Source organism: Phyllobates terribilis, unplaced genomic scaffold (assembly GCF_046119375.1).
Source record: "Phyllobates terribilis strain yellow unplaced genomic scaffold, ASM4611937v1 Scaffold_1__5_contigs__length_1240528914, whole genome shotgun sequence".
Lineage (NCBI taxonomy): Eukaryota > Metazoa > Chordata > Amphibia > Anura > Dendrobatidae > Phyllobates > Phyllobates terribilis.
Window position 1 is genome coordinate 306667476 of NW_027362761.1, and position 27708 is coordinate 306695183.

General features: G+C 41.7%; 1 protein-coding gene across 1 annotated transcript in view; it reads left to right on the top strand.

The window, feature by feature from the left end:
- The first annotated feature begins 5314 nt into the window (after nucleotides 1–5314).
- SLC5A1 (solute carrier family 5 member 1) overlaps nucleotides 5315–27708 on the top strand; it is a 133053-nt gene continuing 110659 nt past the window's right edge. The window contains exons 1-2 of the mRNA XM_073673998.1: nucleotides 5315–5527; nucleotides 13564–13635. Of these exons, the coding sequence (XP_073530099.1) occupies nucleotides 5402–5527; nucleotides 13564–13635 (198 nt within the window). The 5' untranslated portion in view covers nucleotides 5315–5401. The remainder of the gene's footprint in view (nucleotides 5528–13563; nucleotides 13636–27708) is intronic.

Below are 27708 nucleotides of genomic sequence, written 5' to 3' on the forward strand. Positions count from 1 at the left end.
TCACAAGATCACAAGATGAATTCAGAGGTGTCGTTTGTAAAATGGGGTTGCTAATGGGATGTTCAGCTGAGCTGGCACCTCAGTGACACTACCAATTTGACATGACACCCTCAAACCAGTCCAGCAAAATCTGAACTGCAATATGGCGCTTCTTCCCTTCTGACATTTGCACCGTATCTCAAAAGTAGTTTTCGACCACATATGGAGAAATTGCACAACAAATTTTGGAATCAATTTCTCCTGCTATCCTTGTAAAAATGAAAAGATTTGGGGCTAAAACATTTTTGTGGAAAATTTTTATATTTTTTCATTTTCACAGATCAACGTTGTAAAATTCTGTGAAGCACCTAGGGGTTTAAGGTGCTCAGCACATGTCTAGATAAATTCCTAGGGATCTAGTTTCAAAAATGGGGTCACTTGTGGGTGGTTTCCACTGTTTAGACATCAGGGGCTCTCCATATGCGACATGACACCCGCAGACCATTCCATCAAAATCTGCATTCCAAAACATCACTCCTTCCTTTCTGAGCCCTGCCGTGCGCCCAAACAGTTGTTTACCTCCACATATGGGGTATCAGTGTACTTGTGAGAAATTGCACAACAAATTGTATGGTACATATTCTCCTGTAACCCTTGTGAATATAAAAAAATTGTGGCTAAAAGAACATTTTTGTCAGAAAAATTAGATTTTTTTATTTTCACAGCTCAACATTATAAACTTCTGTGAAGCACCTGGGGGTTCAAGGTGCTCACCACACATTTTGATAAGTTCCTCGAGGGGTCTAGTTTCCAAAATAAGGTCACTTGTGGGGGGTTTCTACTCTTTAGGGACATCAAGGATTCTCCAGACGTGACATGACATCCGCTAATGATTTCAGCAAATTTTGCATTCAAAAAGTCAAATGGCGCTCCCTCCTTTCCGAGCCCTGCCGTGCACCCAAACAATAGTTTTCCTCCATGTATTGTGTATCAACGGACTCAGGAGAAATTGTATGACAAATTGTATGGTGCATTTTCTCCTGTTACCTTTGGGTCTAAAGTTAAATTTTTGCGAAAAAAAGTTAATTGTTAATTTTTTACTTCCACATTCAATTAGTTCCTGTGTAGCACCTGAAGTGTTAATAAACTTCTTGAATATGATTTTGAGCACCTTGAGTTTTTAGAATGATGACACTTTTGGGTATTTTCTGTCATATATACCTCTCAAAATCACTTCAAATGTGATGCGTTCCCTAAACAAAATTGTTTTGTAAATTTTGTTGGAAAAATAAAAAATTGCTGGTCAACTTTTAACCCTTTTAACTTCCTAACAAAAAAAAAATATGTTTAAAAATTATGCTGATGTAAAGTAGACATGTGAGAAATGTTATTTATTAACTATTTTGTGTGACATAACTCTCTGATTTAAAGGGCATAAAAATTAAAATTTTGAAAATTTGAAAATTTTATTTTTTTTTGCCAAATTTCAGATTTTTTCACAAATAAACTCAAGTCATATTGAATACATTTTACCACTATCATAAAGTACCATATGTGGCAAAAAAAACAATCTCAGAATCGGCGGGATCCGTTGATGCGTTCCAGAGTTAAGTGACACTGGTCAGAATTGAAAAAATTGGCTGTCAAGAAGGTGAGAACAGGCTTGGGGGGTGAAAGGGTTAAAGAGTAAACGTTGTTTAAATTTTTATTTCATAAATCAATAGTACATATGAAAATAAGAAACTTTGTCATATATCGTATCAGAGAAATCTGCTTCTTTCTCTTCCTGGACTGATGTTTCACTCTCATTTCTGAGGTAAAATATGTATTCAGTCATTGGAAATGTTGAAATCATCTCACTCCACTCGATGACATCTGACTGCTGTCCAATTTCCATGGACTCACAGAATGGAGAAGAAGGAGAAATTTTGTTCTCCATCTTCTCCTTACATGTGCTACGATTCTCCTCATCCGAGAGAATTGGATTACACTAAACTGACACTCTGATCAATCTCTGACAGAGGTTGATCGGAGTGTCATTAACATAATCTATCCGATTCTCTCACATGAGATACTCTATGGTCATAAGACTGTAGCCTTACTGTGGTTTCAGGAGAACTTGCAGCAGAATGTCTGTCTGCTACTAGCTCCTCTCTCCTCCCCTCTTCTTAGAATCTTATGCGGAGTAGCTGCCATCTCCTTTCACAATTATGGGAAAATCTGTCTTCACTGAATACAGATTTTACTGCTTTTACACTTGAATTGATATTGAAAGATCATTCCAGTAGGAGTAAGATTTCTATGATAATGTGCCTTAAAGTACTGCACTTACCACTGTTGACTGTAGACTACATCTATAATATAACCGGGGATGCGTGTCTCTGTCTGAAGCCTTTATAGACTGCGCAAGCGCGACATGCCTGCACAGTCTGGCTCCAGACAGAAGCACGCATGGAGCCGTTACAGGTAAGAGGAGTGTATGGCGCCGGAGATCGGAGTATGCGTAGGCACTGAACGCATACCGCGATCTCCGGCGCCATACTTACATACTTACCTGACCGGGAGGAGCGTTGCCACGGCGCCTCTCTCCTCCCCGGAGTCCGGGGGCGCAGTGAAAGCATCGGAATTGACGCATGCGCATAGCGCTATCCCGCACCATTTTACTGAAGACACATTTGCAGTGTGTCTTCAGCAAAATGGCGCCGGACAGCACGGTATGGGCATGCGCGCACTCCGGCGCCACACTCCTCCCCCGGCCTCATACCAGGATGAGGGATTGGGGGATGGGGGGTGCCATGCATACCAGGATTGGTGGATGAGGGGTGCCATACATACCAGGATTGGGATGAGGGGTGCCATGTATATCAAATTTGGGATGAGGGGTGCCATGCATACCAGGATGAGAGATGGGGTGCCATGCATACCAGGATTGGGATGAGGGGTGCCATGCATTCCAGGATTGGGGATGGGGGTGCCATGCATATCAGGATTGGGGATGAGGGGTGCCATGCATGCCAGGATTGGGGATGAGGGGTGCCATGCTTACCAGGATTGGGGGATGAGGGGTACCATGCATACCAGGATAGGGATCTGGGGGGGATGTGCATACCAGGATTCGGATGAGGGGCCATGCATACCAGGATAGGGATGAGGGGTACCATGTATACCAGGACAGGGATGAGGGGTACCATGCATACCAGGATGAGGGATGGGGTGCCATGTATATCAAATTTGGGATGAGGGGTGCCATGCATACTAGGATGAGAGATGGGGTGCCATGCATACCAGGATTGGGATGAGGGGTGCCATGCATTCCAGAATTGGGGATAGGGGGTGCCATGCATATCAGGATTGGGGATGAGGGGTGCCATGCACGCCAGGATTGGGGATGAGGGGTGCCATGCATACCAGGATTGGGGGATGAGGGGCACCATGCATACCAGGATAGGGATCTGGGGGGGATGTGCATACCAGGATTCGGATGAGGGGCCATGCATACCAGGATAGGGATGAGGGGTACCATGTATACCAGGACAGGGATGAGGGGTACCATGCATACCAGGATGAGGGATGGGGTGCCATGCATACCAGGATAGGGATGAGGGGTACCATACATACCAGGATAGGGGTGAGGGATGGGGTACCATGCATACTAGGATTGGGTATGAGGGAGCCATGAATACCAGGATGAGGGGTGCCATGCATGCCAGGATTGGGGGTGAGGGGTGCCATGCGTACCAATATTGGGGGTGAGGAGTGCCACGCATACCAGGATTGGGGGATGAGGGTGCCATGCATACCGGGATAGAGATGAGGCGTGCCACGCATACCAGGATAGGGATGAGGGGTGCCATGCATACCAGGAATCGGATGAGGGGCCATGCATACCAGGATAGGGATGAAGGGTACCATGTATACCGGGATAGGGATGAGGGGTACCATGTATACCAGGATAGGGATGAGGGGTACCATGCATACCAGGATGAGGGATTGGGTGCCATGCATACCAGGATAGGGATGAGGGGTACCATGCATACCAGGATGAGGGGTACCATACATACCAGGATAGGGATGAGGGGTGCCATGCATACCAGGATTGGGGATGAGGGGTGCCATGCATATCAGGATAGGGATGAGGGGTACCATGTATACCAGGATAGGGATGAGGGGTACCATACATACCAGGATGAGGGATGGGGTGCTATGCATACCAAGATAGGGATGAGGGAGCCATGCATACCAGGATGAGGAGCGTTATGCATGCCAGGATTGGATGAGGGGTGCCATGCATGCCAGGATTGGGATGAAGGGTGCCATGCATGCCAGGATTGGGAGTGAGGGGTGCCATGCATACCAGAATAGGGATGAGGCGTGCCATGCATACCAGGATTAGTGGTGAGAGATGCCATGCATACCAGTATTGGGGGTGAGGGGTACCATGCATACCAGGATTGGGAGTGAGGGGTGCCATGCATACCAGAATAGGGATGAGGCGTGCCATGCATACCAGGATAGGGATGAGGGCAGCACATAACAGGATGGGGGAACAGGATGGGGGCAGCACAAATATCAGGATGGGGGCAGCACAAATACCAGCATGGGAGACCATATACCAATAAAAATGCTCGCCACCCGGGCGGAGAACGGGCTCAATAGCTAGTTGTTTCTATCAATGTTTACGATGCCTAATCCTGTATATGTTGGTGATCCAACTTTCAGCTATTTTCTTTTACTGTATGTTACGCCTGAAAGGTTTAAAATCCTGCAGTGCCCGCAAGGTCCCCCTGCTAAGAAGGCTCATGTGCAGGCTGTCTGAAGTTTGCCAATTTATCACTGCAAAATGCAAAAAAAAAATATCAAATTTATACAATGTGATTTTCTTGATTTTTTTTTTATATTCTATTTCTCAATGTTAAAATTAACCTACCCTTAAAATTATAGACTGTTCATGTCTTTGTCAGTGAGCAAACTTACAAAAACTGCAAGGGATCAAATACTTATTTCCCCCCACTGTATATAACTATAACGTGTCTCATGAAGAAGACAACATTGTTAATGCTAACAATACACAAACTGTCCAGAGAAAGCTGCCAAGCTGGCATCACCTGGCATACACCCATCTGCTTTCTGCTACCTGATTCCACACATTCCATTTCTCAACAACGCAGGTGACTTCTCAGGTCTCACACGTTTATCAAGGAATGCTGAACTGTAGAGGATATGAAGGACTTATCTGTGTCCTGACTAGGTTTTGGAAAGTAAATCAGGAGCAGGTTATACATTGGTAAGGTAAGGGGAGGGAGGACCAATGTGGGATGAGTTTATTATTAACCCCACATCTGAGTCACACACCTAAAGGAAGAATAGGGCACCTGCTGGCAGAGTGCACTGAGACAGTGTCTCTTAGACTGAGACAGGCAACATGTCATCTACCCCAAGTGCCACCACTGGTGGTCCAGCCAAAGACAACACCATCCCCATTAACAACCCAGCGGATATCTCTGTAATTGTGGTATATTTTGTGGTGGTGCTGGCTGTTGGAATATGGGTGAGTATTTTATTTATTTGGAAACTGTATTTTAAGATGATCATAGTAATTGAGGATTTGTGTCTTGGGAAGAACAGTGTAATGAGCTAAATTCTAACCAATGTATTCTATATACGTTTTGGGACCACATGCAATTATTTAGCCTATGTGATGTAGTGGTGCAGGATCTGAACCCCTTGGACTCGTAGAATGGGAATGAAAGCCTTTTGTTATTTTTACATTATGCAAGAAACCAGTGAAGAGTTGTTATCATAGAGTCAAATTAAACATCCTATAAGTATATATCAAGCTTTCCTCCATGGTAGCAAAAATATAGAGCTATGACGCTGACTCTCATATTGGACAAGTCTTGGAGTAGTTGGGCCATTGTCTATCTATTGTGCTCTTACCTATTGTTGATATTCAGTACTTCAAGACTGGTTATTAGAATCAATGCAGATAAAAATCTAATTAATCTTATAAGTAAATGATGATAAGCTATGCAGTTCTACAACTTGTAAAGAACTACATAGTGCAGCATTTCTTTACTTTGTGTCTGTAAATCATTCTGGCAAAATCCAAAGTGTACTTTTCTGTAATATGCATTAGGTTAATTTAAAGTTCTAATCATCTAATAGCTTGAGAAATGGATTTTAGAGCTGTGCATTGAAACGCTTTAAATAACTAAATATATCACAAATTACTCCCCCAAAAGAGCACCTCTCATTTAAAAAGTGTCTTTACTGTAAATGGAACCTTTCAGCATTCCCAAGCCCCCGTAAACGACCCAAGATCCTTTTTTTGACTTATTGCTTTGTCTGTGACAATAAAATCTTTTTTTATTACTTGGCCTGTGATATGCTAATTAGAAAGTGACTACTGGTGGGGCAATATTTTCCCTAGACTAATCACCCCTCTAAACATGTTATCATGGCCCTGTGGGCATGAGTGATATGATTTGCAAGAGCAGTGTCACCACCGACTCTTTGCAAGTTTCTGCCTCCCTACAATGTGCATTGAAGCCAGGTGTACGCTCCCCATCTTCATCCCAGGGAGGCAGCGGTGACGCAGGACTCAGCCATCCTTCACCACCGACTCTGCAAATCACACAGATGAATGTCTTAATACTGCCGCCTCCCTGGGCATGCTCAGTGCACCAATATAACCATTGTACCAATTTTTTTAAAATACATATTCCATTATGTAATGCAAAATATTGCTATATATGTATGCCAGTCATTAAAGGGATGGTCCAAAACTAATATTGTTCAATATTGATTTTTATCCTAAATGTCTATTTAGTTTAATAATATAATAGTTTTTCTAATATGGTCTAGTTAAAATGTCCCTACCCTTCTCTCTCTAATTCACACATGTCAAACTCTGGCCTGACGGCCAAATCTGGCCCCAGGGGGGTTTTATTTGGCCTGCGCCACCAGAACCACTACCTCTATGTGGGGCTATTATTCTGTATGGAGGACTATGTGGGGCCAATTATTCTGTATGGAGGACTATGTGTGACCATTATACTGTTTGGAGCACTATGTGAGGCCCATTATACTGTATACTGGTTGGCCCGTGATTTTGTCCAAGTTTTTTATTTTGACCCTCTGTGTGTTTGAGTTTGACATCACTGCTCTAATTTAACTGCTTAATTTATTCTTTGTTTTTACCTATTTCTGTTTTGATGACACTCCATTTGAGAATCCCAAGTGCATGCTAGGATACTCAAACAGGACGTCATCAGGGGGTAGGGGCTGTGGTCGCTGCCAAAATTTTTGTCCCCACCCTGAAACAAAGCATCATCAGTGAGGTCCGTTTCAGGGGCTGGGCTAGTCCCTGCTGTGCTGAGCATGTGCTGGTTGTCAATTACGATATATGCTCAATACGAGTTCACTGCTCATTGTGCAATATTCTTCTCAGTGCACAGTGACAGTTAGCTTCCACGCCAACTGTTATTAGAAGTGACAAGCCAGCAACAGAGTACACAGTCAGTGCACATTGTAAGAAAGTTATCTGGCAAGCAGGGAGAACAGAGACCAGCCCTGCCCCTGAAAGCTAGGACGGGGCTGGTTTCTGCTCGCCAGGTAATCTCCTTACAATGTGCACTGACAGTGGGCTCTGTTGCCTGCTGGTCACTTCTCATCAGAGCCAGCAAGGGAGCAAATTTTTACTGTTCACTGAGCAGAATATTGTAAAGTTAGCAGTGAGCTTGAACTGAGCATATGTCATAATTGACAACTGACGTATGCTCAGTACAACAGGAACTAGCCCAGCTTCTGAAGCAGACCTCACTGATGACGCTTTGTTTTAGGGTGGGGACAGAGGCTGTGTCAGCACCCTGATGACATCCCGTTTGAGTATCCCAGCATGTACTGGAGATTCTCAAATAATGTTTTATCAAAAAGGAAATAGGTAAAAAAATAAAATAAAGCAATTAGATTAGAGAAGGGTAGATGCTTTTTAATTAAACCAGGTTAGGCAAAGTATTATATTATTAAAATACAGTGCTGTGCAAATTAATTGGGACAAAGCATTTTTTAAGTAAAATCGTAAGCTGGTTACCAGTCAGTGATTCAAACCAGTTTTAACTTTTTTGAACAGGTATGAGTGTACAACCATGAGTAACAAAATGTGATTTGACTGGTTTTAGTCAGAAAATAACAACTAGCTGCCCCCTCAGCTTCAGTTGAGAGCTTGTTTCTGTGAGGAGTGGTTTAGTGTACTTTTTCTCCATGCCACAATTCCTAGTGTGTGAAGAAATTCCTGGAAGAAAATAAAGTAAAAGTGCTGGACTGGCCTGGCAATTCACCAGACTTAAATCCTATAGAAAATTTGTGGAGCATTGTGAAGAGACGTCTTGGCAAAATGGACTGTACAACCAAAGAACGCATGATAAACAGTGCTATACAAGTGTGGTTCCTTGATGAAGAATTGAAGAATTTATGCAAAAACTTGGTAGAATCAATGCCAAAACGCATTGAAAATCTCATATCTGCTAAAGGAGGACATATTTCTTACTAAAATTAGTATGTAACAGTGCATTATAACATTTTATTATTAAATATTCAAAAATATTTTTTTTTGGCTTTGTCCCAATTAATTTGCACAGCACTGTAAACAGATAGACATTTAGGATGAAAATCAATATTAGTTTTGGACTACCCATAAAAGTGTCTAATGTGTCTATGATGAATTTGGAACACTTTCTGCCATTTTATCCTCATTTTCCTCTTGTAAATTAATGCACCCTATGAATAACATTAGTAATAAATGTTGTCAAGATATTATAATGTAGCCGGAATTTATTAGTAGAAGCCTATGTAAGTGAAACATGTCAGAGAAGTGAAAGTTTATATGGCAGATGTTATTAGAACTATAGTATATAGATTATAACCCTGCATCATCATTACTGGTACATTTCTGATACATGGATTAATAACCACTGTTCTACATATTTTCGAAAGTTGTCAGGTTCAGTTATGCAATGAGCCATTTCTTAAGAATTTTCACCTCCTGAATTCAAATCTGACAATGAAAATGAAAATATTTATTTGGCTCTTGTTTCTATGATATCAAAGAGTTTTCCTTTAATGGATCTTCCCATGAACAAAAGTTAATTTTAATCAATGCTTGTGTCTGACCCTGTACGGAACATAGTCTGATCATACCACAGCTCCTGGGAAGGGGAGGAAACAAATGAGTATACAGACATTTCAGCAGGGGATTGAAGCTGATTCTTTCTTCGAAGTGCAGTTGTTTAAAAATAGTGACATTTTTACCTCACAAAATGAATCCTCTGCGATCCCCTGCTGTAATGTCTGTATACTCTTTTGCTTCCTCCCCTGCCCATGAGATGTGGTATGATCAGACCTTGTTCTTGCATAGTCGGACACAGCTATTAATTAAAATGAACTTTTGTTTGTAGAAAAACCCCTTTAATTGCTACATATAATTAATGCATAAAAGCTTCAGTACTTTGAAACATTATTTTTGTAAATATAAAGATGCAGAATATTTTGTTATGCCAATTTTCTGATATTTATTTAGAAGAAACTTAGGAGCAACTCAAATGACTAAAACATGTCTACACACTATTGCGAATTATAAACAGCTACAGAAATTGCACTACAAAATTTGGTCCTCATTCAGTGACATCTCTTTTTTGCTTGTCTCTTGTACTCTTGCATCTGATCATCTCTTACAGTTGTCCAATAGTAATCTACAAGCATTGATTTAGTCCATTTTCCTTGATATCTTTTCTCTTATCTTGGTGAAATCTCTCACCGTTCTCATTGCTCTCTGACCCGCACTTTTGTTGAAAAAAGTCTGCATGCAAATGTAAGAAATTTATCTTTAAGGACATGTCACTGCCAAAGTCTTTGTACGTTTGGAGGAGATTTTCCACCAACTCTTCGGCTACGTGCCCACGTTGCGTATTACAAGCGTATCTGCTGCGGAATTTCCGCAGCGTAAACGCTTGTAAAACGCATGTATTTCCGCACCTCATGGTCCCCAATGGCATTCCGCAATGTCAATGCCCATGCTGCGGATTTTTCCGCAGCGTATATGCTGCGGTCAAAAATCCGCAGCATGTTCATTAATTTTGCGTTTCCGCAAGCGGAATCAATGTGCGGATGGTACCCAAGTCTGGAGGAGAGGAGACTCTCATCCAGACCTGGGTACCAAAGAACCTGTAAAAAAAAGAATAAAATAAAGTTTATACTTATCTTCTGGTGTTTTCCCTCCGTCACGCTTGTTTGTGAAGGACCTGCCACGTCATTGAGTCATGTGACCCATCACATGACTCAATGACGTCACCGCAGGTCCTGCACACAACAGCGTGAGCAGCTCAAGACTCCGGACGGGGCAGATAATGCATCGGAAGGTGAGTATAAACTTTATTTTTTTATTTTTTACCATTCTGATTCTTTTTTTTTAACTATTACTTGGTCACACTATATAAATCCATGCCGGTTGCATGGATTTATATAGTGTGAACAAGTTGTCAAGCACTTTCCAAGTGATGCTAAAATCACTTGGAGAAGTGCTTGATAACCCGCATGCGGAAATGCATGCAAAGACGCCTCACAAACTCTTCTACCTGGCGGGAAAACCGCATGTAAAATCCGCATGCGATTTTCCCGCCAGGGAGAAGCGTAAAAATATGCTTCAGTTCCGCAACGTGGGCACTTACCCTTCATAGTTATCTGCTCTTGAGTATGTGACAGAGTCACTGGTATGAAATATGAGGGGAGGTATGTGTCGCACAGGTTGCTAGCCTGTGTGAACTGAAACCAATGGACTTTCTGCCAGCATGTTATATGTTGGTGGGTTAACTCAATGTTCAGGCCTGTTTTTTTTCTTTGAGTTGTGTTTAGAGAGGCAAGGCCTCCAGACTGGACAGCCATAGCTCAGGAGGGAGCTGAAGGCTGGACATAACCTGTGTGGACGCCCCGCACACACGTATATGGACTGTGCTACAGTTTATCTTTTGTTTTGTTGTTTTGCCAAGTAAGGCTGTATTTATTTTGCTGGAGTGCAGAGCTTTATGCTGTTAATAAAGCCTGCAAAGAAAACCCGGGTTCCTGAGTCTACTTTCGGAAGTGGCCGAGCGAGTCGTCCTACCACAAGTTTAAAAAAAAATTAGTTACCACTAATGCGAATGCTACCCATGTAGCCTTTTCCTTGCCCTGCAACAAACGGAGAAACTCCTCATCTTGAAGAAGCTTACGAATCTGAGGTCTTTGCTTCACTCATTCACTCAATCACTCAACCATGGAAATGTATAAATGAGATACTTGAATGCTTTCGCATTTTTATCCATTTCTTTCGCAAAGTTCTTCATTAAGCCCAACTTGATATGCAATGGTGGTAACAAAATCTTTTGTGGGTAAACAAGTACTGGATGCAGAACATTTTTACTCCCTGGCTGAAGTGAGTGTCGGAGAGGCCAGTGTCTTTTATTGTAGTGATATTCTCTTGCACGACTATCCCATTCACACAGAAAGCAGCAGTACTTTGTGTATCCACCCTGGAGACCAAGTAAGAGAGCAACCACCTTTAAGCCACCACAGAAGGGCTACAAATGTTGGTCATAGTTCAGGCACCTCAACAGCTGTTTCATGTTGTTATAGGTTTCTTTCATGTGGACTGCATAATCAACTGGTATTGAAGGTAGCGCATTGCCTTTATGCTGCAAGACTGTCACGTAAGGTGAGGGAAAGACTAAGTGCACATCGACGGGAGGGGGAGGAAGCCCAAACACTAGGGAAAGGGGGAGTGGAGACCCCTAGGCAGATCTGACAACACCCTGACCCCCCTAACGTCACTAAATAGGTTAAGCACCTATCGCTGAGCAGAAAACCTAATCCCTGACTGCCCCTTGTGATAGGCCCTAGATAGGGAGGGGACGGGGGGAGCACTAGTCAGTCCCCACTGCAACTAAAGATGAACAGGTAAACAGACAAGGGAATACACTTAGCTTGAGAAGACACCAGAGAGATCACGCCAACTATCCTCCTAGGGAACTCCAAGAAGACACTAGCTGACTACTAGTACTTCAAGCCTGGACAGAGGAAAATAGAGCTATCACCGGCGACTCTCTGGAGAGACAGAAGGTATTTAAACATCCAGCAAGGGTGTGTCAATTAGCAGCAGAATGTAGAGGTAACGGCTAGGTTCTAGAGGGTGAAGGATATCACTACACTACAGAGGCGAAAAGATCAAGAAGGTGCCTGCAGAGCCAAGCGCAAAGACCTTCTAAAGCTGGATCCAGAATGACTGTCTGTCACACCTGACACACCCGTGACAAAGACAGCTTTTAGGTTTGTTTTGCACAAATCGATGAAGAGCCTCTATTCCTTTGGATTATGACTTATCTTCAGAACTTCCATTAAGCTGCTGATGTTCCTGCATGCCACAAGATTGCCCTTCATGAAGAAGTATTGGACAAGATCTTTATCATAGTTGCGGAACAAAGAAATCATCACCCGCTAGGAGATTCTACTGCTGTAGCCTGGAACCTAAGAGTTCAGCCTTACTTTTGGGCAGGTCAAAATCTCTAACAAGATCGTTCAGTTCACTTTGTGTTATAAGGTGTGGTTCAGTTGAGGTTGCTGACAGAAAAACTGGATCATGAGAGAAAGATGCTTCATGACACCAAGCGCCCTCTTCTTCACTTGACGCAACTGAAAATGTTTCTGGTGCTTTTGGAACCGGCAGTTCTCCTGTATGTGGTATTGGGCATATTGCCGATGAAATGTTTGGATACTGTAAGGTCCATTTCTTTAAAATGTTTATGTTTCTCCTCTTCTTCGTCTTCCTTTTTGTCTTCTTCCCTTCTCAACCCCCTCCCTTTCCTTTACTTTTTTTCTTTTGAATTGTTTCATCTATTCCTCATTCAGTTACTCCACATCTAGTGGCGCACACGACTAAAACACACTCCTAGTACACTAACCGCAACAGCTAGTTCGATCCTCTCCCTCTCTTTTTGTTATTCTTAACAAAACACCCATATTCACCTCTATTACTGGTCCTTTTTATTTCTAAACACTAGTATTCTTATTCTTCACATATATCATTTGCTTATTTCAAATTTATTTTTCTATTAAATTTCTAAGTTTGTGCAAAGGTGTTATCGTGTATTATGTCGAAAAGATAACGTGATGTGCTGGTTATATTACCATGGAGGACCGTTTTTGTGTGCCTCTTTTTTGAATGTATTGTCTATTTATTCCCCCATTCTTGCAAGTTGTATCCTATCATTGTGGTTTGTCCTGATGAAGAGGTATGATCACCTCGAAACGCGTTGACAAAACCACATCCATACCACATCTGGTCTCCTATTGTATATTGGATCCTCGGCAGTGTGGGTTTTATATCCACTTCCATCTCCAAGTTTGCTTACAATCAGTAAATTAAAGCATCATATTCGTTTTCAGCATCACAAAATGAGTTAAGCTCAACTGTTTTTGTCTCTGAACCAATCTGGCTGTAGAACAGTGTAATTAGAATTTGTCATGTCTTTTGACCTTTTACCCTGTCTCCTGTTTCAGGCTATGGTAAGGACAAGCCGTGGTACAGTAGGAGGTTTTTTCCTGGCAGGACGTAGCATGGTGTGGTGGCCGGTAAGTGTCATTAAGAATAGGGGACTTAATTAAAATTGTTGTCCACTACTTTGATACTGATCCTTAGGATGTCATCAATATCAGATCAATGCTGGTCCAACACCTGGAAACATTTTTGTGCATAGCAGCAAATATCCAACTGGGCATAGCATCAGATTGTTTATCCATATTCCAGATAGCCTCATGAATCACCGTGTTGCAAATTTATCCCATGTAGCAGTCAGTCACTTGTACACATAAAGGTTACAGTAAAACATTTCATGGGTGGGGGAACAGTAATACAAATCAAACGCAATTTGATTCATACTATGGCCCTGATTCATCAAAGAAATTATGTCAGAAATCTGGTGTAAACTGATTTGAAAAGTCGCCAAACTTTTGCTCAGCAAAATGGACTGAGTTGGGGCAGAAGGGGGGTGCGACGCCCGCTCGTCTAATTCCTGACGAGCTATGGAGTACTTTGTCGCTGACTGGAGTAAGATTTGTGGCGAGGTGCTCGCCGTTTTTAAGACCCACCTATTTCATTAAGAGGCATTCACCTCTTAATGAATCGGTACGTCTCATTCCAATATGCCCCTTAATCACGACTGTGTGAACAATGCCGGTCTGCATGAATGTGTCTCGGGTGACTGCTCCAAAAGGCAGGTCTCCAGCGGCTTCTACATGCCTGATCCACATGACTGACAGGTCCCTTCCTATACACACCCATGGGAAGAGAGCTGTCATAGAAACTAGGCGGAAAAAGCTGCAAGGGACCTATTTTGGACTAATCAACCCAGACACAGAATCCCTGACTGGTTTTACAAAATATGTTTTCTCTGAAATGCCGCAGTGATTTAGAGAGAACGTACATAGCTGCAGTAATACAGCCAGTGTCCTTATTCATGCTGCTGGTGGTTTGAGCAACATGAACCAGCTGACAGGTTCCCTTTAAAGTATCTGCTCCGCTTTGCCTAGCATTTATATAAAATGATAAACACGCATCAATAGGTTGCTCTTTTATTTGACAAGTATGAGGATATAGGTAAGTACTGTATGTGCCCATGGATGCATTCAGGAATGACTATGGTATTATGACTAATGCTGGCCTTTACATGAATGTTATATTACAAGTTAGCTCCTCACAACTTTATATAACTAAATGTAAAGTTATTTTAGAAAGGAACCCAGTAAATAACTTGAGCTTAAATCAATAGTAAGAGTGGCGTGGTTATGAATGGTACAAGCAGGCGCAGTGCCAGTTCTCTGTGTGTCGCAATAGCATGCAGAATGAACAACTTGCAAAATCGAGACGTGTTAATGAGCCGGATAAGAATGTTCATTCTTTGGGAGGATTAAATACAACTTCCTTGTGCCCCTGGAAAATCTATGTCTCTGCCATTATGCAAATCCAGTGGTGAGTTCATCACTGAGAATATCCAAAATTACAGGTTATGGTTATACTCAATTATTTTCCTCTAAACTTTCAGATACAATGATGGGTGGAGGTCACAATGTTTCACAAAATCTTTTATTTAAGTAAAGAATTCTCATTCTCCATCTTGTCCATGTATAGCCAAAGTCTTCTCACTCCTCGAGAAATTTTATCTGGGGGGTCCGATTTATCCAAGCTGGCATTGTTCACGCCAGTCTTGATGAGGGGGCGTGCTGGAGTAAGATGCTCCTGATTCATGAAGAGTTGCATTAGTGAGCTTGTTCATAAAAGTTGTAACCGTTATCTGTCTTTTTCTGACCTCCTGGCAGCTGATTTATGACCACAGATCACATCAAACTTGAATGTGCAGAAAACAAAGAGCATATAAAAGCCAAACAATGCAAAATTTGTAATGAAACCCAATTGGAAAAATTATTTTTAGCCCAAAATACATGTAATGTAAGTAAAAAGGTGCCTTTTAATGCTCATCCCCTTTAATTGTTTCTCTAATTTCCTAGCATAGTAATCTATTAAATCATAACATGAGTGTGAGTAAATATCGAATATCATCTGTAAAGGCAGATGAGCACAGTACCCAAAGAGATAGGCAAGGGATTATGAAGTAGTAAGTGATCATTTATGGGTGCCTGCTGTGCTAAAGGTGGGTCATAATAAAGTCAAATATTGGTACAGAATTAGGGGCCAGCTTCCTTGGAAGACCTCCACACACAAGAGGGTGAGCCTCCATCCAACCAGATATATATTTACTAGAAGTAGCAGAATATGGTCCAAGGAAACCAAAGAGAACAGAAATCTGAGTACGTGGTGATTTCTGATGCTATCATATTTTCCTTACACAGGATTCAGTTACTAGAAATGGCGTTCTCATCTTGTACATATTGCATTCACATGATATGTCTTAAACGTATCCTACATGCGGGTTCCACCAATGGGACCTGTATTTATTTTAAGAATGTGACCTTGATGTGCAGCTATCAGAGGAGAGATGGAGGAATTCATTTGAATATGAATTTCAACCATCTTTCCACTGACAGTAGGACATGAAGCGGGCTCTATTCTCAAGACAAAGATAGGTCCCATTGGTGGAACCCGTAAATACTATACATTTATGTCATATCCTGTGACTATGACATAAATGTAAGAGATGGGAATGCCCATTTAACTTTTTAAAAGCATCCCTCTAGCTCTCCCCCTCTTCCTCTCGCTCTTTCTTAGTTTAGCACCGGACCCTACGAACCCCGTACTTTACAGTTCGGGTTCGCTCATCTCTACTGGCCACCAGTCCCCTTCTTGTACACTTTCTAATTTATTTCAAATAAACCTTTATATTTAAAGGGGTTGTCCCATGACAGCAATAGAAAAATAGTTCCCCTCTTAACAAATAGTATATTTACAAGATATATCTACAAATAATCTATTTACAAGACGGTAAACCTTTATTACATTATACCATTAAAACCACTGTGATTTGTCATTGGAAAATTCCTACTTTCTCAGCTACTTCTTCCTTCAATGTGCAATGGCAAACAGGAGACATAGTGGTAGGAATCCAGAGGTGTACGTGATGGCATGAGACCCTGCTGCTTATTACAAGCCCCATAGTGCCTAGCCTGTCCCTGATCCTGAATGGCTCTTCTTGATTGGTTTCATAGTAGCTGATTGAGCTGCCTGATGCATTAGCTGTGCTGTTTTAAAATTAAACATAAATTATCTCCTGGCTACTTCACACAGTGGTAGCTGAGCTCGCACTGCACTCTGGGGCGAGTCTGCTGAAAACACACCACTGCCCACGACTGTGCTTTAAGGACCCCATACACATTAGACTAACATAGGCCAGATATCGATGGGTTCGGCCAACAATGTCATGTGTATAGAGACCACCCCAACAGATAACTGGAGATAAGGATCCAGGGTGTCTAATTTTGGATTGCCAATCTTTTTGTTCTTTTAGAGATAAGCAGTAGCCAAATTAGTCTGCCAGAGGCTCTCTCATAGAAACACAAGAGAGCGCTTGTAACAGCCCACTTTGTGAGATTGCTTTGTACCAGCAATAGACTGACTCTACCCATGATGTCTATTGCTGCTGACAAGCAGACTCCCTGCCCCTGTGTGGGCTGTTACTAGCACTCACTTGAAAAGCAGTAGAACACAGTACATATTTTCACAACAATGGACCTTCCCCATTACTAGAGAAAGACAATTGTTTATGCCCGCTCTCAAAGTGCATGTACTGCAGTGCTTAGACCCTGAGTTGTGTTCAGAGGGGGAAAGCTAATGAATTTATGGCTCCTTCTCTCACTTAGATAGGCAGAGCATGTGGCTACTAAGACATGCTGAAGTGCATCCAACCCCCTTATGGCAGAAGTAAGATAGAATGAATGAAGCGACAAGATTCCCATGATGAGCTTTTGGTCTGTGTTCTAAGGAGCAACGTTTCTCCTTGCTTATAAGCCATGGAATGCTCCTCTGGGGAATTAAATATTGCCTCTTTAGAGAGGAAGAGGACTTGAACTATAGCCCCAGCTATTAAAAGTAGCAATCTCAAAATTCAATATCGACCCTTTAAGGTGCTTTGCCATATGACTTACGATAAAAGTCAAATTAGTCTGTGTGTCACTTCTGTATGAGAATGTAATTAGTCACGGAGGTGATTTTGATACGGTGCAGTATAGTCTATACAGAAACACAGCCCACTTGTTGAATCTTGCACTTTAGGAAAGTTTTATTTATAATTTATATATAAGTTAACCCCTTCACGATATCTGGCGTACATGTACAGCACTGCGGGAAGTGCATTCCCGCAACCACCGTACATTTACGGAATGACAGTCGCGCGGGCTCGCTCCGTACGCGGGCGCAATCAAAAGCGGGTGCTATATGAGAGTTAACACCCTGCAGCAACACCCACAATCAGTGCTGGCGCCGATCGTGGGCGTTTTTAACCCCTCTGACTATAGTGACAGCGACATCGATTGGCATAGCAGAAGGAAGGAGCTCCCTCTTTACTCTGATCGGCACAACGCGATTGCAATCACGTTGTTCCGATGATCTCCATGGTGACCTCGAACCGAAAGAAGGCTGTGGGGTCATCCAGGTACGGTGGCCTGTAAGCTGCTAATCAGAGCAGGAGCTGATAAACCTCCTCTCTGTCTGCGATGCACTGAGCTAATGCTCTTCAATGCAAAAGCATTGCAGAGTATTAGATCAGTGTCCAGGGCAGGTAAAGTTGATGTCCCATCCTGGGAAAAGGTAAAAAAAGTAAAAAAAAAGTTTTAAAAATGTAAAAATCTTTAAAAAAAAATCCCAAATTAAAGAACAAAACAAAAAAATTAATTCAATAAATAAATATTGTGGTAAAGCGCCTTGCTCAGCTCTCACAGAGGCAGACACAGGAAAACAAGTCTTGGGTTAACTTCCTGTGAGGTTTATTGGGATATGGCATAAACCTCAGCAGAGTTCCACAACATAAACGCATCCTCTCCGGAATAACGGAAAACAAAAAGATAAAGTATAGAATAGTCCATAGGTGAGAGTGGTTTCGTCTGCTCCGGGTAGCACAATGAAGTTCCACCAAACACAAGTCCTTCTGTGGAGCTCTCTTTCTTCCACACACACCGCCTGGAGACTTCTTTTTCCAGACCACAACAGAGAAATAAAAACAGTGACTGAGTATTTAACTGCTCCCTGCCACACCCTCGAGGTGGAGATATGGTCAGTAGGCGACCCACCCGTCTCTCACATGCTAAAGAAACCTCTAGGTTCAGTTCACTGAGGCCAGCAGCCTCAGTGAGACATATCTCCCCTCACATACTTCACCAGTGACTCTGTCACAATATATTTATGTATAAACAAAAATAAACAAATAACGTACACATATTTGGTATCACCACATCCTGAAGTACCTGACCTACAAAACTGTTCCACTAGTTAACCCTGTCACTGAACACCGTAAAAAAACAAACAAACTGGCAAGAAACTATACTTTTCCTCATACCGCTGATAAAAAAGTGCAATAAAACGCGATCAAAAAGTCAAATGTAAATAAAAATGTCATATTCTTCTGCAGAAAACAAGCTGCCATACAGCTCCATCAGTAGAAGAATAAAAAAGCTATAGGTCTCAGAATAGAGCAATTCAAAACCAATTATTTTTTCTATAAAATAGTTTTTATTGTGTAAAAGCGCCAAAACATAAAAAAATTATATAAATGTGGTGTCACTGTAATCATACTGACCTAAAGAATAAAGTTGTATTACCACCTTTACAACTCTTCTTGGACCTAGGGGCTCCGTATATGGAGTCCGCAAACTATTCTGCGATAATTTGTTCTCCAAGAGTCTAATAGTGCTCTCTCCTTTCAGAGTCTTGCCATGTATGGGGCATTGTCACGTTCCGCAGAAATGGTGTGACAAATTTTGGTGCCATTTTTACCCATTTCCCAGTGTGACAATGTAAAATCTGGTGCTAAAATTAAGTTTTTGTGGTAAAAATGTAACCACTTTTCCTTCACTGCCCAATGGCATAAAATTGTGTGGACATACCGTGGTGCCAATGTGATCACTGCACCATTAAATTAATTAATTGAGAGGTGTCATTTGTAAAATGAGGTCACTTATGGAGAAGGGGGTTCTGCTGTTCTGGCACCTCAGGGGCTCTGCCATTGTGACATGGCACCTTCAAACCATTCCGAAAAAATGTGCACTACAATATGACGCTCCTTCCCTTTTGAGCTTCGTACTGTGGCAACAAAAGTAGTTTTCGACTACATATGAGGTATTGGTGTACTCAGGAGAAATTGCGTAACATATTTTTATTTTCTCCTGTTATCCCTTTTGAAAATTGAACAATCAGCGCCAAAGTAACACTTTAGTGGAAAAAATGGTAATTTTCCATTGACTCAGCCCAATGTTATACAATTTTGTGAATCATCTGAGGGTTAAAAATGCTCACTACACCACAATCCGAATTCCACAAGAGGTGTAGCTTCTAAAATGGGTCACTTGTCGGAGTTTCTGCTGTTTTCACATCTCAAGGGCTTTTCAAATGTGACATGGCATCCGCAATCTATTCCAGCCAAAATTGTGCTCCAGAATTCAATTGGCGCTCCTTCCATTCTGAGCCCTGCCGTATGCCCAAACAGTAGTTTTCCACCACGTATGGGGCATTAGCATACTCATTTGCATACTCAGGAGAAATTGCACAACAAATTGAATGGTCCATTTTCTTCTGTTACCCTTGTGAAATTGAAAAATTTGGGGCTGAAGCAACATTTTTTCACGAAAAAATTATTTTTTCATTTTCAAGGCTCAAGATTATAAATTTCTGTGAATCACCTGTGAGTTCAAGGCGTTCATTACACCACGAGATAAGTTCCTTGAGGGGTGCAGTTTCCAAAATGGGGTCACTTGTGGGGGTTTCCACTGTATATACACATCAGGGGCTCTACAAACACAACATGGCGTCCGCTATCTATTCTAGCCAATTTTGTGCTCCAAAAGTCAACTGGCGCTCTTTCCTTTCTGAGTTCTGCAGTGCGCCCAACAGTAATTTTGCACCACACAGAAGAAATTGCACAACAAATTTTATGATCCATTTTCTCCTGAAACCCTTGTGAAAATGAAAAATTTGGGGCAAAAGGAACATGTTTGTGGGAAAAAAAAATTTCATTTTCATGGCTCAACTTTGTAAAATTTTGTGAAGAACCTGTAGGTTCAAGGTGCTCACCACACCTCTAGATAAATTCCTTGAGGGATGTAGTTTCCAAAATGGGGTCGCTTGTGGGGGATTTCCACTGTTTAGGAACATCAGTGGCTCTGCAAATGCGACATGGCTTCCGTTGTCCCAGCCAATTTTGCGCTCTAAAAGTCAGCTGGCGCTCCTTATTCCATTCCGAGCCTTGCAGTGTGCCTAAAGAGCTGTTTTCCACCACATATGGGATATCGGCATACTCAGGAGAAATTGCAAAACAAATTGTACGGTCTATTTTCTCCTGTTACCCTTGTGAAAGTGAAAATTTCCGGGCAAAAGGAACATGTTTGTGGGAAAAAAACGTTCCCTCAACGTAATAAAATTCTGTGAAACACCTGTGGGTTTAAGGAGCTCACCACACCTCTAGGTAAATTCCTTGAGAGGTGTCGATTCCAAACTGAGGTCACCTGTGTAGGGGTTTCTACTGTTTACGCACATCAGGGGCTCAGCAAAAGCGACATGGTGACTGCTATCTACTCCAGCTAATTTTGCGCTACAAAAGTAAAAAAAATAGCGATCCTTCTGAGTTCAAACAGTAGTTTTCCTGCACATATCGGTTATCGTCGTACTCAGGAGAAATTGCTCAACAAAATGTATGGTTCATTTTCTCCTGTTATCCTCGTGAAAATGCAAAATTCTGGGGCTAATTGAACATTTTTGTGGTTTTATAAATTTTGTTGGAAAAATGAGAAATTGCTGATAAACGTTTAACCCTTCCTAACAAAAAAATCATTTTGTTTAAAAAAAATATGTTGATGTAAAGTAGACATGTGGAAAATGTTATCTATAAATTATTTTGTACAGCATGACTAACTGGTTTAACCCCTTAATGACCGGAGCATTTTCTGTTTTTGCGTTTTAGTTTTTTGTTCCCCTGGTTCCCAGAGCATTAACTTTTTTATTTTTCAGTCAATATGGCCATGTGAGGGCTTATTTTTTGCAGAACAAGTTGTACTTTTGAATGACATCACTGGTTTTACCATATCGTGTACTGGAAAAATGGAAAAAAAATCCAAGTGCAGTGAAATTGTAAAAAAAGTGCAATTCCACAGTTGATTTTTGGTTTTTATTTTAACCAAGCTAACTGAATGCTAAAACTGACCTGCCATTATTATTCTCCAGGTCATTACGATTTCATAGACACCAAACATGTATAGGTTCTTTTTTATTTAAGTGGTGGGAAAAAAAATCCAAAGTTTGCTAAAAGAAGAAAATAAATGGTGCCATTTTCCAAGACCCGTAACTTCTCAATTTTTCATGATCTGGGGCTGGGTGAGAGCTTAATTTTTGCCTGCCGAGCTGACGTTTTTATTGATACCATTTTGGAGTAGATCCGATGTTTTGATCGTCCGTTATTGCATTTTATTGCAGTGTTGCGGTGACCAGAAAAAAAAAATTCTGGCGTTTAGAATTTTTTTCTCGTTACGCCGTTTACCGATCGGATTAATTATTTTTTTATATTGATAGATCGGGCGATTCAGAACACGGTGATACAAAATATGTGTTTTTTTTATTGTTTTATTTTGAATGGGGCGAAAGGGGAGTGATTTAAACTTTTTTTTAATTTTTTTAATATTTTTAAATATTTTTTTTACACTTTCTGCTTGCTTCAATAGTTTCCATTGGAGACTAGAAGCTGCAGTTACCTGATTGGCTCTGCTACATCGAGGTCGCAGATCTCCTGTATGTAGCAGAATTGCTCACTTGCTATGAGCGCCAACCACTGGGCGGCGTTCATAGCAATCTCGACATGACAACCACAGGGGTCTCCTGCAGACCCCGGGTTGTCATGCCAACTCATCGGTGACCCGTGATCATGTGACGCGGTCACCAATGGGCGGGATAAGTGACGCGCTTCCGGCGCTGTTAAATGCTGCTGTCAGAGATTGACAGCAGCATTTAACTAGTTAACAGCCGTGGGCAGATCGCGATTCCACCTGCGGCTGTTGCAGGTATAAATATAAATCAGCTGACATGTGCCCGGTTCAGAGCGGGCTCAGTGCCAGAGCCCGCGCTGAACCGGGGCTTACGACGTGATGCGTACTATTACGTACCACGTCGTAAAGGGGTTAAGGATATAAAAACTGAAAGTGTGAAAATTGTGAAATTTTCCAAAATGTTTTCTTAAATTATGATATTTTCACAAAGAAACGCAAAAAAAGTAAATTTACCACTAACAGAAAGTATAATGTGTCTTGAAAAAATATTCTCAGAATCATTGAGACTCATTGAAGCGTTCCAGACGTTCCAGAGTTATTACCACATAAAGTGTCAGAATTGTAAAATATGGCCTGGTCAGGAAGGTGAAAATAGGCTTTGGGATGAAGGGGTTAAATGTAGTCAATACATTACTGCAGGGTGTGATTATACTATGGAGTTAAGGCCCCCTCACACTTAGCGACGCTGCAACAATCCCGACAACGATATGACTTGTCAGGGATCGTTGCTGCGTCGTTATGTGGTCGCTGGTGAGCTGTCAAACAGGCAGGCTCACCAACGATCAGGGGAGCAGCGACATCGTGGAAAGAATCTTTCCACGATGTCCTGCTCCTGGTTACCAGCCTGCTGCTGAAGCAGGAGCAGGCTGGTAACCATGGTAAACATTGGGTTACTAGGGGCACACGCGCACCTAGTAACCCGTTGTTTACCATGGTTACCACTCTGCTACAGTGAGCGGGAGGTTACCGCTCACTTTAGCAGGTTCGTAACCATGATAAACAACGGGTTACTAGGTGCGCGTGTGCCCCTAGTAACCCGATGTTTACCATGGTTACCAGCCTGATCGCTGCTCCCGCTGGTCACACACAGCAATGTGTGCTGACCAGCGGCAGGGCAACGACCAAAAAATGGTCCAGGACACTTTGCAGCGATCAGCGACCTCACAGCAGGGGCCTGATCGCTGCAAAGTGTCACACATAGCGACATCGCTGGTGAGGTCGCTGTTGCGTCACCAAAACCGTGACACAGCAGCGATCTCGCTAGCGATCTCGCTTTGTGAGACGGGGGCTTTAGGGGCAATACAATACAAGCGGTTTATGTGCTCATTTGCTAGTGAAGTGGGTGATCCACCATTCTGCTGGGGGCGTACGAGTGACATGTCTCTCCCTGCGTGCATGTATAGAGAGAGATTCGTCAAACATACATCACTGAAATCATGCAGCCAGTGTCTGATGTATGCTGCCCATGGATCGGGCAGCAAGTATCAGCTGTCAGATTCCCTTTAAAATATAATGATCTATACATCTCATTGTCTTGGATGAGAGACATTGATATATCTAATGATTGGAATCCACACTTAAGTGTTTATAACAATGTTATATCAGGCATAAATCAGAAAGATGTCTTCTTCTGATTTTTATTGTCCCTAAGAATTCTAGATAGTAAAGTCACAGCCTTTAGACCTGTGTCTTCAAGTGATCATATGTCATCCTAGAAGTAAGATTAGGAAACATTTTTCACATTCTTGAAGATGAAAGACCAAACACAACCCCAGCAAGCGTGCCATTCATTCTGGAAAAAAAAAACAGCAACTTGTGGCTGTGTGACTTTTTGATTGCAAAATGTCGCCCAGCCAATCACAACTAATGAAAGTGAATGTGGTCATGCAGATATCTAGCAGGGTTAGATTTCTCATATTAGCTGCATTAGATATTACCTAATATTACATATTAGCTGTGACATGACAGCATCAGATTGTCACAAACATCAGTCTTGATCTGAGCCAGCTATAAGGCATTATTCCCCGATGAATGGAATAGATGCAGAGAGGTGTTTGTAATGACACACAGCTCTGACATCTTCTCCCCTCCCCTCCTTACAGTATATTCCGGAAATGAGATTTGTGTGACCTGGAGAGGAGGTTGTACCATTTCACACAGAGAAAAAAGAGAAGTCTAACCTTCTTTGTGGGCGTTTCTTTTTTTTTTCATGCATGATGCTTCCTGCTAATGATTGGTCAACGTCACACAGGGAAAAAAGATTGTCAGGGACGTCAACAGCAGGACCATACAATATCCCAGCGCTGCCACCAATTTGTCAGGGACGACACCGGCAAGATCATACAATATCCCACCGCTACCGTCACTTTGTCAAGATTGTCAGGGATTCGGCACATGCACGATCCCGATTACTCACTACGCAGCTATCGGCAAGCGAGCAGTGAGTGTATGGCGTACACACCTCCGAATTCCAGCGCATGGAATATGTGTATATACGATCACTGCCACCTTCACGATAGCCCAATTACGATTATTCGCTGCCACCACCAATTAGTTTTAAAATATAATACAGGCCTGATCGGGTGCCTGCTTAGCCTGGTAGCGTATGGCTTCAGGGGAGGGACGATTACAGAGCACAAGAAACAGAACTATTAAATTTTATATTTAATCCAAAAGGGAGACAGTGTTTATGAAAAATATACAAATATTTTACAAAGGGGGACAATACAATACAGAATATACAGTTACACAAAATAAATGGGATTAATAGAAGAACTTACTAGACAGATTGCAGTGACGATTTAGTTCAGCTGGAGGGGAGGCGCTCCAATGGACCATTATCGAACGGGACCCCTGCTTATAGATTATATAACTCACGGCATGAGTATAGATCAATCTTCAACTGGATCTTTTATGCTGAAGGGGGGACTTGCCCACACACTCCCCTGTGATGACCTCACGTGGGTTGGTCTCCACCCTTCATGGTTTTATTAAAGTCTCTAATTTCTGCGATAACTTCTCGCTGGTTGATCGCAGAAGTTCGCAAGTGGCACCATATTTTTTATTACGAATTTACTTTTCTTTAGAGACTAGACATGACATAACTGCCGTTGGTTATCTCTGCCCTATGGTGTTACAGCTCACCCGTAGGGCTCTCAGATAAGGAAAAATATGAGTATCGTTCCTTAGCTACCCTTTCTGCTAAAAATGTGGGTCCCATCGTTATCGGAATTATAGAACTTCCAATATTCCATATTTCGTGTCGGTGCCTACGAGACTGGTGAGCAAAAGCAGTTTGCAAATGAGGATGATCCTGCTACTGTAGGGAGTGTGGCAGATCCCCTTTGAAGTTTAATGAGCGGTTTCCTCTTTAGCCAGGTGTCTACTCATCACAGGCCTGTTCTACTAGGGTCTACATTCGTATGGTAATGAGCTTGCCATCTCTGGCCTGTACTGCTATTTGCATAGCAACAGCTCCTTAGATTGTGATCTCTTCTACTCTGACAGATGGTAGATAGGAGAGGGGGGGGGGATGAGAGGGATTCCAGAAGGGGAGAGAAATTCTTAATATTTTACACATATTCTATGACAACCTACATGGAAGAATCTTTGCTAACAGTTCCTTGGTTATAGTGAAAATTAGCTTATTAGGCACCACAAACTTTACTAGCTAATATATCCACAAAGGAGATGAGAAATTAAGAAAAACAATCAACGTTTTATTCAGCTCTTCAGCCTCTATTCCATGTTGTGACCAGTTTAACATAGTAAAATTGGTAAAAGGTCATTTTTAAAGGGTTATTCTCAAGTTGCCTCTTGAGCATCACTGAGCTTTTTAGTCTCTTTCGCTTACTGATTTTTGGTGGGGCGGGCTTTCCTACGTAAGTGACAGTTCTGGTGAGTAGCAGAGCTATAATATTATTGGAACTATTAAGCTCAAACTAAAAACAGCCAAGAGTAAGGTGCATAATTGACTAACTTCTATGAAAATATATATATGTGGAAAAAAATGTGAGAAGTTAAAACTTAACTTTTAACAGTATCAATTAAAATATTAGTCACTAACATATCACTGTGTTAGCAAGCTGATAACACGGCAGCATATCCTTATAGCAGGGACATAGGCAGCAGGGACGTCACCTTATATAAGAACTGAAATTTTCGCTAGTGAACTCCCTTGATCATTTTTAACCGTGGAAACACGTAGGGAGACAAACAGTTACTAAGGGGACACCTAAAATAATACTGTAGATGTCTGACTGATACCTACCTGATATCTACGGCACCTGAATGGAATGACCAGGATTACTATTGATGCCCACAGACTCTTCATGCATCTAATGGGTGACATTGTTCCTTTACCCTTTACTTTCTGTGGTGACAAGTATACATGAGATTACCTTCTCTTTGAGTCATGTAGGATACACAAGTGATATCCAGTGTCTGTGAAATTTACTTCTGTACAATATTTTCAAACTGTGGGACACAATAGAGGTTATGTCTATTTTGCATTAGTGACTAATTGTTCAATTGAACTATAAAGCTCAGGACTAGTTCTGCTATAACACATTAAGTTAACAGTGGTTTGTTCAGGAGTCTACACTATATTTACACACAGAGGTAACAGTGCATTTGAACAAGCACACAGCTAATTAAGAACTGTGATTAGGAGAACTGCACTGAAACCAGTCAATGGTAGGGGCTGATGATTTTGCATGATTTATTAAATGAGCTTGTTAGGAGCTGAGCGGTAGGGAAGTGAGCAGATAAGTACCGTAAAGAAATCAATAGTCTTGAGAAAGGTGGCTGGTATGTTAGGAGTTAACCCCTCTCCTGGTATGTAACCACTTCACACACTCGGTGGTCGAGCTCCATCGAAACCAGCTCTATATTATATTAGATAAAAACTCTCACAGCAGGAGAATGACAGTAGATAGAAATAGCAAGTCAATTGGAAATGTGTTTATTGTCATGCTGTCTAACTAAAGCAATTTAATAAGATGAGACTACTCCTTTAAGTTCTTTATAATATTCTCATTGTTAAGTCTGTTTGACACCAACGTGAAAGAAAGAGCTTTTGTTGTTTTACTTCTGGTTACAAAATAATAAAATTGTCTTAAACATTACAATGTATCTTTCGCAACACATGCACCTGATGAGCAACTGTCTCAT